The following is a 13308-nucleotide window of genomic DNA, read 5'->3' as shown; positions in this document are numbered from 1 at the left end:
ATTTTTTAAATCAAATTCAAGATCATCCAAATTTTGATTTCAACAAATTTAGAGTCAACTTGAATGTCAAGATGAGATAAACCCAATGACATCAAAAGAGATTCAATCTGAGTCCAAATGAGCCCAGATTAAGCACTTCTTAGAACTATGAGACATTACTTCAAATTATCTTAAAAATCTTGTATAGTTATAGTCAAATCGAGCATTTAACGAGATAAATCCAACAAGCCAACAAACGTGTAAATTATATATCATTAAGGTACTTAAATAGTAAATAATAATATATAATTATTGATCTAATATTGAAGAAAAATATTATATCGAAAAAAATGGTGGTGTAAATTATTTTCTTACAAACATCTTCCCTCCTAAGAATTACCTTGTGAGCTCCTAAGATGAATTGGGGTGTAGGTGGTATGAATCTCAAGGAACCTCTTAAACCCTCCCAAGTTGGGAAACCTCACCACAATTGAGAGATCTATATCCTTACATTTAATTAATTGTATAGTAACCTAATAACAACTGTCTTTCGTGATTTTTTATGCTTAGAATGAAACTTCATAGACACATTGGCTAAGTTTCTCATTAATCCATCATATGATCAAAACGATGCACACCACAAATTCACTATGATGGCCACTTAGTTGAGCTCCAAAATTTAAGGGTCTATAGTTTGTATTTATAAAGAAGGGGAGATATGCTAGACTATTCTTAAAAATATCTCTACCCTCCAAAATCTTTTGAAGCCAATATGATATGCATAAAGAAGATATTAGTAAGATATTTCAAACTACGAGAAGTTAAAACTAGAGGCTAAAATAATTTAAAAGATAATATATTTAATTAGGTCATCAATTGATCAATGCAAATGGTTGTGATATGTTGAAGCTATATCTTGCACATCTTAGGTGAATATTTGGAACTCTAAACTCTTCCAACCCTTTTATATATATGCTAGGATATGATGGCATAATTGACCTCTTTACTTAATTTCCCAAGCCAAATTGATTGAGAGCTCAAGTTTCTGTTAAGGATCGAATGTTCCAGAAAGCAGCTGCCGTTACCACAAGCGCACGTGTTCTGTTATTCTCCATTAAGCACCGTATATCACTGATAGTTGGCACATGTGCAGTTATAACAAACTGTACTACTCAGTATTCTGAGTTTTATATATACCAATGTTCATGTATTTCAATATAGCTGATGAAATGATCAAAAGCTCTTAGTCTCATTTCTCTGAAAATCATTTATCTATTAGTTTTCTCTGTTCTTTCATGGTATCAGAGCAGTAAAATCCTGCTGTTTTTTTTAGAACTCATGAGTTCATCTTCTATCTCCTCTACTGAGCAACCTGTTCCTGTAGCTATATCAGGCGGAATGTTGGAAGCTACCATTCCTTCTCAACTTAAGTTTCTAATGTCCAATGTGAAGAATGTTGTTGCCAATCCCTTGACGGCGGAAAACTATCCTACCTGGCGGTCACAGGTGGCCAAACTATTTCGTGCCAACGGCTGTGAAGGATTCCTCGATGGAACTTCTGTTTGTCAATCTAAATTTATTTCAGATTCCAGTGGAAATTCAGGTTTGAATGCTCAATATACTACCTGGGTTCTTATTGATCAGAACCTTGCCGCTGCTCTTTATTCGGTGATTTCTCCTACAATTTTACCGTATGTTCTAGCCTTAGATCATTGTGCTGATATCTGGTCTACTATTGCTAAACGCCTTCAGTCCTCTACTGATCGATCGCGTATTATGCAAATAAAAAATGAATTGCAGCACATTCTCATGAAAGATAAATCCATGACACAATATTTGTTGGACATTAAATCTAAAGTTGATTCGTTAGCAGCTGCTGGTTGCGCTCTTGATCCGGAAGAAATTATTCATCATACTCTTAATGGGTTGCCGGCTACGTATCAAGCATTTAAAACGTCTATCCGCACCAATATACAGCCAATCTCTTTAGATGATTTATACACACTTTTGTGTAGTGAGGAGCTTAACTTAGCGCATGACGTTACACGAGAGATGAATATGCTTCAACTTAGCAATCCTGCTACGGCCTTAGTTGCCTCTCGTGGTCGCGGCCGGGGTCGGTTAAATAACTCGCGTGGACGATCTACTCCACCGTCCAAGTCACCTCCTCAAAATGCTTCCAGCAACCGTGGTGGCCGTATCAATCGTCCGTTTGTTGCTTGCCAGATTTGCGGTAAACCAGGGCATACTACAGTCTCGATGATGGTACCGTCATGATCCTCAGCACTCAACAGAACCGTCAAATCCTGCTTTGTTCACTCCTGCCAATTCACAGCCTGCAACCGAATGGTTTTTAGATAGTGGCGCTTCGTCTCACCTCATGTCTGATCCTAATATCGTTCAGTCTCCTCAATCGTATAATGGCTCTTCTCAAGTAACTCTAGGTAATGGTCAGTCCATTCCTATTCAATCCACTGGTAAAGGTATTCTACCTACTCCTACAGGTAGTTTACTGCTATCTCATCTTCATTTGGTTCCAAATTTATCTTTTAATCTTCTCTTTGTCAATCGCTTAGCCACTGACAATAACTGTGAAATTTCCTTTTCTTCTCATGGTTATCTCATTAAGGACCAGACGACTCAGCAGCATCTACTTCGGGGACCTTGTATTAACGGGCTGTATCCACTCTGTTCTCCCACTACAGCAACTTCGTGGCTATCCTCTCTCGCGTTATTTTCTGTAAAGATGGTCCCTGATCTTTGGCATCAACGATTGGGCCATCCGTCGTCATCTCGCACGCCATCTTCTTTATCTAAGCAGTTTGTGTCTATCAAAACTAATGTAATTTCCTTTATCTGTCATGTATGTCAATTGGCCAAGAGCCATCGTTTACTGTTTGTATCTTCTTTTAATCGCAGTAATGAAATATTTGCATTAATCCACTCTGATTTATGGGGCCCTTCGCCCACAGCGTCTGCATCTGGATACCGTTATTATATCCTGTTTATTGATGACTGCACTCGCTTTACTTGGGTTTATCCTTTGCTTAAGAAATCTGATGCGTTCTTTATTTTTTGTGAATTCAAACGCATGGTTGAGTGTCAGTTTCAAACCTCTATTAAAACCTTGCGTACCGATGGTGGCGGTGAGTACTTGAATACTCAATTTCAGCACTATTTAAAGCACCATGGTATCCTTCATCAATATACGTGTCCTTATACTCCGTCTCAAAACAGGGGAGCGGAGCGTAAACATCGTCATATTTCCGAAACTATGAGGTCTTTATTATTTGCTGCTTATCTTCCTCATTACTTATGGGTGGAGACTGTTCTTACTGCGGTTTATTTAATAAATAGACTGCCTTCAGCTCATACTTCTGCTGTGTCTCCATATGAGCGACTTTATAATAAACCTCCTTCATATGACCACCTAAAAGTGTTTGGGAGCTTATGCTATCCATGGATTCGTCCATACAGTCCTACCAAGCTTTCTCCGTTTTCTCGAGCCTGTGTTTTTATTGGTTATGTATCTCTTCAAAAAGGCTATAGATGTCTTGATATCTCTACCAATAAAGTTTATATCTCCCGTCATATGGTCTTCAATGAATCTGTATTTCCTTTTGCTCATTCTACTTCCTCCCCGGTTCATCATACTAATTCACTGCACACTCCTCCATTGTTACTAGTGCCAACAGCTTCATTTCCCAATTTCTCATCTACTAGTCAAACTCCTTCAATATCAGACTCGTTACCTCAATCTCAGTCTAAAATTTCTATTGCTGCTTCAAACAATTTCACATCCTCACCTCCTACCAGTTCTTCTCAATCTCCAATGCCATTACCATCTGTTACCAATGTTCATCCTATGCTTACTCGACTTAAACATGGCATCTCCAAACCCAAAACACTGTTTAATCTTGCTCATGTTATTTCTTCAGACGAACCCACTAGTTTTTTGCAGGCATCTAAGTTGGAACATTGGCGGAAGGCTATGTCAACCGAATTTCAAGCACTTCAATCACAAGGTATATGGGACCTTATTCCAGCGGACAAAACTCACAATGTACTCGGTTGCAAGTGGATATATCGAACCAAACTCAATTCAGATGGAAGCATTGCTAGATATAAAGCTCGTTTGGTTGCCCAAGGCTTCAATCAAGCTCCTGGTTTAGACTATCTCGAAACTTTTAGCCCGGTGGCTAAGATGCCCATGGTTCGGGTTTTTATACTTGTAGCTCTTCATAATTCTTGGTCTATTGCTCAATTAGACATTTCGAATGCCTTTCTTCATGGGCATCTCTCTGACCGTGTATACATGAAGCAACCTCCGGGTTTCATTGATTCTATTTATCCTGATCATGTGTGTCAATTGAAGAAAGCAATCTATGGTTTGAAGCAGTCTCCTCGTCAATGGTACGCCACATTATCCGGTCATCTTCAACAGTTTGGTTTTAAGTTCAGTACAGCTGACCCTTCACTTATGGTATATCATTCCGGTTCTACATTGCTCTACATTTCTCCGGTGAACTCACTAAGAGATCTTGGAGGGAGGAACTCACAAAGAGAACAAGTAGTAAATTTCATTTCATCCAAACCCAAACTATTACAAGAGAAGGGTCATATAAATAGGCCTCACAATGACAAAGAAAACAAAAGACTAAAATGCCCCTTGGGCTACAAAAGCAACTAACCACCCATAAGGGCAAAAACGGAAAAACATAAAAATCAAATAAACTACTACATAAAATGACTCAAAATAAACTCATGATCGTAGCCGTCAATCTCCGACGTCTCCTGATGGTACACGTGTCGAAAATGCTGACGATGTCCTCATCAAGTACTCCACGGAGTTGGTAAACAAAGAGAGAGGAGGAAGTAACAAATATAATCCCTTTCCTCAATCATACAAGTGAGCATGCTTTCAATCTACTCCACTTTAAAAAGTATGTATGAACATCTCCTTTTTAATCCTTATTTTCACCTTCTAGGCTTCCTTAAAATTATTAAAAATTCCTTACCCTATGAGCCCCAATCCTCCAAGAGATCCCAAATCACAATACTATGAAATGTTAAACAAATAAGCCAATCAAACTTTTTGGACTTTTACCTAAAATTGGGGCTGTATATACAAATCCTTCAAAATAAATAAAAAAAGAGTACCTCATAACCTTTGGCTACATTGTCTAGAGAGCAAGGTTATAAGACTCATTTTTAGGCCTCTCTAATTTAGAGAAATAAAACGTATGCATAAACCTCATAAAAAATTTATAACCATAAATCAAAGTTTAAATGAGAAATTAAACCAGCTTAAATGAGAAATTAAATCAACTTAAATATGAGCATCCATCACCTCAAATAATTTATAAATAGAGTAATGAGTTTCCAAAATTCCAATTTATCTCAAAGCCATGCATCAATTACAAAATAAAATGATCGACCAAAAAATATTTTTGCAATATATTTACATAATACATCCACTATCTTTTATGATAAAACCTCACCCAAAGATAAAAATATTTATGGTTTGTTTTCATGTCAAGGTCGAAGGCCTCACTCTTTGGCTACAATACCATTAAATTTAGACTATCTCTAATAAGTTCAAAGATACCAAATCTTCATATATGCACCAACTAAATCAAATCTAGCATGAAAACACACCCCACACAAGTCCAAATTCTAAGCTAAAATCAATTTCTAAAGTTATTGTATTGCCACTACCTTATTAAGAAATAAAAATTTATATTGGCTTATGAAGCCACCCAAATTTCTAAATTCTATAATCCCTTCGGCTATTTCTCTACCAAATTGAGATAAGTTCTCAAACATGCATAAAGTCGTTTGAATTAGCAAACCCAAAAAATTTCTTAGGCCATCTGAACTAAATTGAGGCATAAATCCTTTCTAAGTTAATACGAAGACATTAAGCTCATTAAAAATCATCTTAAACAATAGTGCATGGAAACTTTCAAATCAATTGCATTCTAACCTTTCAACTTATGGTTTTTAATTTGAGGTGTCTCATAGTTACATCAAAATATTCCTTACCATGTAGGTGCTAACCTAAAATTGTTTCTTGTGTGGGTTGCTTCAAGTCAAATGCTGATGTGAACTAAAACCTTGAAGATTTTCTTATAACACCTAACCAATTAATTGTACACTCTATATTATTCTCCTCTCTAAATTGGTTATTGGACTTAGCTATTAGTCACCGAATCATGCTGATTTAAGCCAACTTCAATACAATTCTAACAAGCCTAGTGAGCTAATTAAACACTAACAATCACATATAAACACAGAACTACTGACATCCATATTGGCACTCTTGAAACAATTCCAATATAGATCACCAAATCTCATTAAATAGAATAATCAACTTGATCATACTTACTACTCTGGAAAAAATTGGTTGCTAATCAAACTTCTTGGGCGATGTGAACTTCTAACACTTCGTGTCAATAAACTAGGCCTACCACATGTACTAGCATGGCATAATCATAATATCCTAATTGCATTGATCTCCAACCATACCCCAAATCCAAAATTAAATACAATCAATCCACTAATACATACATAGTGAATTAACATATTAAAGCCTTTAATCAAGAGTTGTTGAGCAATAGATATTAGATGTGCATAATCATGAGGGTTTGCATCTATAAGGAACCTGAATCTTCCTGATCTTCGTAAACTCTAAATTGCTCAAATTATTATCAAGATTAAATTTCTAGAAAAGATACTTTGTATTTCAAACTTAGCAACATTTTGTGTAACTATAGAAAAGAGAAGGAAATCAACCACTCAATGAGTACATGCCAACTTTCGAAGCTGACAAAATCATACTAGGACAAGATGATGAAAATTTGCGTTGTGAGAGCCACAAGCTATACAAATCACAACATGGGTGAGGCAAATACTTGGTAGTGTTCATCACGAAAAATATTGTATAAGATGTCATTAATGTGGTTTGTATTCAAACTTTTTTTACTTTCATGCTTATATGCAAATGTATTGATGTCTTGGTTGAATTACAAGCAATTTAATTTGGCACAATGGATGAGTTTTAATTGATTGTTTTGGCTAGCTTTTATGTGAGTAATTTATTTTAATGGGGCTAGCCATCTAAATTCCTTTGTTGACACCATGCAACAAGGCACTAACAAACCTCCACTCGAAAAGAAGACAAATAAAGCAAGTAGGTGTATACATATAAATGCCTTCATAGGTATCTTACAAGGTAGTGGTTGAATCATGATAAAGACACTTGCCTTCAAGAAGAAAATCCTTGGACACGAGCTTGAATCAATCAAGCAGTCCGCTCTAAACAGGGCGAGTCAAGGGTGGTGCATTAAGCAAATAACTTATCACTCTCTGCCACCTCGATCGTCAACTCTTATTACAAGAACATCATCCCTCACCCAATCTCAATTGTAGAAAAACTTTCACCTGAGACAACCCCCCCAACAAACAATATACACCAACACATCAAAAGTAAGGGTGTCAAAAAATGACCCGACCCTAAAAATGCTAGTTCGGGGTTTACCCGTTTATTAAACGGGTCAAGTTTGAGTCTAGAATTTCGACCCTTTTATTAAACGAGTCGAGTTTTGGTTGACTCACCACCCAATTTTTACCCAAAATGAACCATTTAAATTATTTTTCTTAGATTTTTATTTGTTAGTATAATTTTCTTATTTTGTTTTAATTAATCTAAAATGTATTGTTTAAAAGATAAAAATAATTAATCAAAATGGGTTATTAGGTCGGGTTTGGATCATTCGGTTGCTAGCGGGTTAAGTTCGGTTCCACATTTTTGCCCTGTTTATTAACAAGTCGGGTTTGGGTTGATCAGATTCAGATGGGATCAATTTCATGTTGGACATAAACTCCATCTGTTAACCTATTTTGACAACCCTAATCAAACCTCGACTTCCTTAAGCCCGCTTAACTATGCCCCAACTCACAATGCGTCGGCCACCAAGGAGCTCAACCTCCACACCGATCGACTAGAGATGAATCCTCCAACCTAGCTCTCCCACTAATTTGGGTACAACACATATATAGTATAATATAGTGTTGTAAATGTAATATGTGTAACATTACATTTTTTATATTTTTCCATGTAGCGTGCGAATGAGCGAGAACACACATTCAAATGTAAAAAGTAGCGACTCATGTGAGATCTCCGATTCACTCTCTAGCAAAAAAAAAATGAATGATATGAACGAATGAAGGCTAACTGAGAGAAAGACCGAGAGAGCGAAAGAAGGAGATAGCGGTATATGGGGCAAGACTGAGAGGGATTCATAGAAAGATTGAGAGAAAGAGAAAGGAAGGGAGAGGCGCGCATGGGCTCAGGAAGACTAAGAGAAGGTAAAAAAATATTTTAGTATTTATAAAATTTAAATTATAAAAGTTAATTTAGAAAATACTTCAAAAGAAATGTTATTTTTTCTTAGAATATAATTTTGAGATAAAGAGGAATTTTTAGAAAATTGACTAATGCAAAGAAAGATTTAAAACCTAAGATCTTATCTTACAATTAAGTTTTTAGAATTTATGGAATTATAAAATTAAGATAAGATTTTAATTACCATTTAAAAGTTATGCTTAAATGATTTGAAATTAAAATCTTTTGCCTAAAACCGAACCTTCCTCTGCGTACGTTCACTGGACAGAATAAAAGTTCCTGTTCAAGACATACAAAATTCATAGACGAGGCCTCCTGGACTAGTATAAATCTTCTATTTCTGAGATCTCTAATCTTCCCCTGCTCTTCTTCAACACTCTCTACTTGTACTTACAAGTTTGCTCTTGAAGTAAGACCTGATAGTAAGATTAGATATTTTTCATGAACCGATTTGAATACAACAGCAAACCCTTGAAAAAGTTTCAAGGCAGCCTGAATCTCCTGTAATGTACATGCACCAGATATAACACATTTGATACGTCAAGCCAATAAAGTGTGAACCATTTTTACTAATATTGCCGTATATAAATGTTACAATCATTCCTTTTTCTCTTACAGATATTAAATCATCATTTTTCCCTGCGTATTTGCACACTAGTAGCTTCAAATACAAATATAAACCATATAAATGGATAATAACTTTTTTTTTCGAGAAGATCTACATACTAAAAAGCCTACTCAGCTGATATTAATCAAATAACATTTTGTAATCTGCACCACTTAGCCTTTCTTCCAAAGCTCCCAGTAGGTTCCAAGTTGACCGAATAATACAGTATCGTTTGTGAATATCTTTTGTCTTCCAAAGACCACGCAAAATCAAGCATGAAAGAGAGCATAAAATGTGTATTCATGCATGCCAACCACTTTTAGGCTTCATGTGGGACGTCTTTTTTGCTGCTTCTTAAAGCAGCTTTTCAGCACAAAATTAAGGCTTCGTTTGGGATGGCTTTCGTACCACTTCCTGAAGCAAATTTTCAGTACAAAAATTAAAACATTTGTACTAAAGAGCAGCTTTAAGAAGTAGTAAGAAAGCCACTCCAAATGAAGCCTAAATTTTTTGTACTAAAAAGTTGTTTTAAGAAGAAGTAAAAAAGCGGTCCCAAACGAAGCCTTACTCCACTAAAACCGTCTTATTGGGACCCTTAACGGTTTCCACCTCATGGCTCCCTCCACTTTGCAACTGGCCTTCCAGAACTGCTAGCGTATTATCAGGCGGGCATCTATCAGCTGGGTTCTGAGGTGACATCTGGCAGAAGCACTCAGGCCAAGAGTTAGTGTAAAAAGACTCTGGATGAACTCGTTTATGAGGCCCCCCAAACTTGGTTTTGAACATTATTTGACGAACATGTTCCTCAAAACCTGCTTGACGACCCTCTTCCCTGTCAATAAAGATGGGAGCCAATGCTTTTCGGTCAGGCTGGATCGTCGTTCGGAAGCCATAGTAGAGACGGTGGCCCAATAGGTTGTTCGCAAAGTTGCTGGGACCATCATATGTGGGCATGAAAATATCAGAGAGGAGACAAACCATGTAGTCAACAGCAGCACCAACCAATCCCTGAGCGCTGTCTTCAAGCTTCTCAGCACCCATTACTGTACTGTGATTCTCAAGGTGTGGGAAGAGGGCTCGGAAAGGCTTCATGAAACGATCCCCACCAAAAAGCTCACCAGCAGCAAGATAGATGCGAGTAGAGTTGTCAAAACCCATGGCACGTAATATGATGCCCACCTGCAGAAAGATGGGAGATAATGTTATATTATAATGCATGAATTTGCAGCTCATTACATCCATGCTGCTCTTCTGTTCCTTTTTCTTAAAATTACCCAAGATCTTTAAGGTTATGTTAAGATGAAGGGAGCGAAATAGTGATATTGAGAATCAACAACTTTTGGCTGTATAATGAACCTGGTATCTTCACAATTAATTGCTTACTAAAGGCATCACTTTATTCTGTCCAGTAAATTATTCATATAAAATATATAATTTCAATTATTTTCTACTAAAGACATCACTAGGTGAAGTATGATATTATATACATATACGTCAGCAAAGAAACCTTATAATGACAAAAGAAAAACAAACATTATAAAAGAAATGCTTTATCATATATGAAAATTATTATTTATTAACAACACTCCAATATTAGCATTCATTAATCCTTCTCAGTTATCACATATTTTGTCAATATCAATATTTCATACAAAATGTTAAAAAACCGTTAAAAAACGGAAAATACCAATGCCCGCTTCAAAATAACCAAATAAAATGTCTACATGACCATAACTAATTCAAGTTAGCATACTCAAAACTATGATTATCATTAACACTAGCACATGGGCCCTCTTCAACAACACATTCACCATCATCAAGAAATTCCAGTTTTCAAAAAGGGGCACGAAAAGGAAGAGATTAGTGACTTTAAGTATTCCAATGTCATCCATTGTAGTTAATATATCCCAACCAATATCCCACAACTCTCTCTCCTTGAGTACATTTCGGCTCTTCCTAAATAAAGGATGAAGATTAGTATGCACAAATACTAGGGCTTCATTTGGGACAACTTTCTTATTGCTTTATTTTTCAAACCGCAACCACACTTTTTGTTTGGCCACTATTTTTTTATTATTTTTAATACATGTTTGTGCAAGAAAATTGCTTTCTACAACAATTTTTAAAAAAACTAATTTCTCCACAGTAGCTTTCAAAACCACTTATATTAAAAACTACAGTGGTCTCAAATGGACCATAAATCTTCACCCCTTTAAGGAGTAATATTGTTCCTCTTAAGTGAATTGATAAAAAAATGTGTACTCCAATTTCTTTCATAATAAGAAGAGAAACGTACTTGAGCTAATAATTTTATAGTCGTGGGGATCTATTAAATAATCAACCAAGCCTTTCGAACTATAGTGCCTCTAAAAGCTACATAATCATTATCAACAAAGGAACAGTTAATCCAAAAAAAGTTAAAAACTCCAAAATAATCAATGATCAATCTTCAATATTTGAAAAAAAAAATCTATACATATATTTATTCCTCTTTTTGATATTATCACATCTTTGTGGTGCAACATGATTTGGAGATTCACTAAGCCAAGCATAGCTATAATATCTAATAAAAGAATGTATCTAATAAGATTAATACTTATCTAATTTGGTAACATGCATCAATAAATCTTTAGTATCATCCATAATTGGATTACTACTGAATGTATTAGAGCCCATTTCAAAAATCATTCCCCTAGTGTACAGTAAAAAGGACTTAAGTTAATAATTCGGTAATGAGAAAGAATTAATGAATTAAAAAATAAAAATTAATTTTTATTAACACAACTAAATGTATTCTACGGTGAGAAAGATTCCATGACAATTTGCAAAATAACAACTTCGAAGTTCAATCATTCATGTGAATATACCAAAAAGCATTCTAGGATAGGGATCAATCTACAACAACTTGCAAATGATTTACAACTTACAAGGTAAATCATCCATGCGCATATATTAATCAATCAAAGAAGTGTGCATGCACAAGGAAAATAATGACCTTGAAATATGAATCCCACAAGAAAAGCAATAAGAAAATAAAGAAAATGATCAAAATGATCAATTAAATCTTTATGAAAGATCAAAATAATCCTCAATTATATTAAATTACCATTTTGACCCCTCAACTTTTTAAATAAGAACCAAAATAGTCTCAACATGGCACTATTCTGATTTCTTTTAAAGACTCGAGATACCAAAATAATCATTTAATATAATCAGAGACCATTTTGATCCTTTAGAAAGAATCTGGTGCAACCTAGGAATCCTATGCCAAGTAAGAGAACAGTAGGTATGCAAAAGAAAAAATACCAACTAGAATTACAATAAAAAAAGACGTTCCTTTCAATATGACAAACAGAGTTTTGGTGTGATCTTCTTCCTAATCTCTTATTATCGTTCGTTGATTTTGAAAAAATTGTATCCACTTCCTATCACCAGCCCAAATGCTTAACCAAACCTATGATCTTTTCTAGTTGCAACCAAAAATATAAAGGTTTTTCTTGAGATGATTTATTCATGCTTGCCCGCTGCATTATTACTAGCACCGTTCAAATACATCACGTGTACGGTAGGTGAAATAATGTCACGTGAGAAGCATTACTGTTGGTAACTTGTAAAGTTTCCTTTTTCATCTCTGCATAATTTCTAATTGTATGTATGAGCCTAACTCTCCTTGAAGCTTGGTAAATATGTAATATTACCAAGCCGATTACCTCTCTAACTCCTCCCAAATAAAATAAGTTATCAATGGACTTATTCACATACCTTCCTAGAGCATTTATTACTCGTTTCCCTAAATCCAGATCGAGTACTGGGGGGTTTAAGCTGGAGTAGAGATCGAGTAACAAGTTTACTCATGGCATTGTGGCCGGAAAATGGTTCTTATGATTTTTTTTCCATGTAAAGTAATAGAGAAACTTTGCTTCATATAACAGATATTCAACATTTCAACTAGCAACAAAAAAATATACATTAAAAAAAAAAAGTGGAGAATTTACGACTTTTTTCTCTGAATGAATAGAAACCATCATTTCCACGAGTAAAATTTATGATTTTTACAGCATGTCAACCTTTTGGACCCAGACAACTGTGTACCATCTGATACTCCTTTTTTTTTAATTAATGAATATAAATCAAGTATACCTTAAGTTAAATTTGTGATTTATACGGCATTTCAACGTCATGAACCCAGAAGAATGCATAGAACCATCCGACAAATGATGATGCAGGTTTTAATAGAACTTCATATAAACAAAGCAGAAAAAGCTAGAGTTAAACCCCCACAAGATAGAGATGAGTTCACATTTTGAACAAAAAA

General features: G+C 35.3%; 1 protein-coding gene across 3 annotated transcripts in view; it reads right to left on the bottom strand.

Annotated features, from left to right (window-relative positions):
* The window catches only part of LOC110113616 (O-fucosyltransferase 1), a 32536-nt gene that overhangs the window by 6798 nt on the left and 12430 nt on the right, over positions 1–13308 (bottom strand). For 2 of the 3 annotated variants that reach the window (XM_020846261.2, XM_028696830.1), the window contains one exon: positions 8927–10172. The exons of the other annotated variant lie outside the window; for it this stretch is intronic. In XM_020846261.2, coding sequence (XP_020701920.1) covers positions 9558–10172 — 615 coding nt within the window. In that variant the 3' untranslated portion in view covers positions 8927–9557. Of the gene's footprint in view, positions 1–8926; positions 10173–13308 lie in introns of those variants that run through there. 3 annotated transcript variants of the gene reach the window in all.

This window comes from Dendrobium catenatum, unplaced genomic scaffold (assembly GCF_001605985.2).
Source record: "Dendrobium catenatum unplaced genomic scaffold, ASM160598v2 fragScaff_scaffold_847, whole genome shotgun sequence".
Classification (NCBI taxonomy): Eukaryota; Viridiplantae; Streptophyta; class Magnoliopsida; order Asparagales; family Orchidaceae; genus Dendrobium; species Dendrobium catenatum.
The sequence above is the reverse complement of the archived record's forward strand: the minus strand, read 5'-3'. Positions and strand labels throughout refer to the sequence as shown.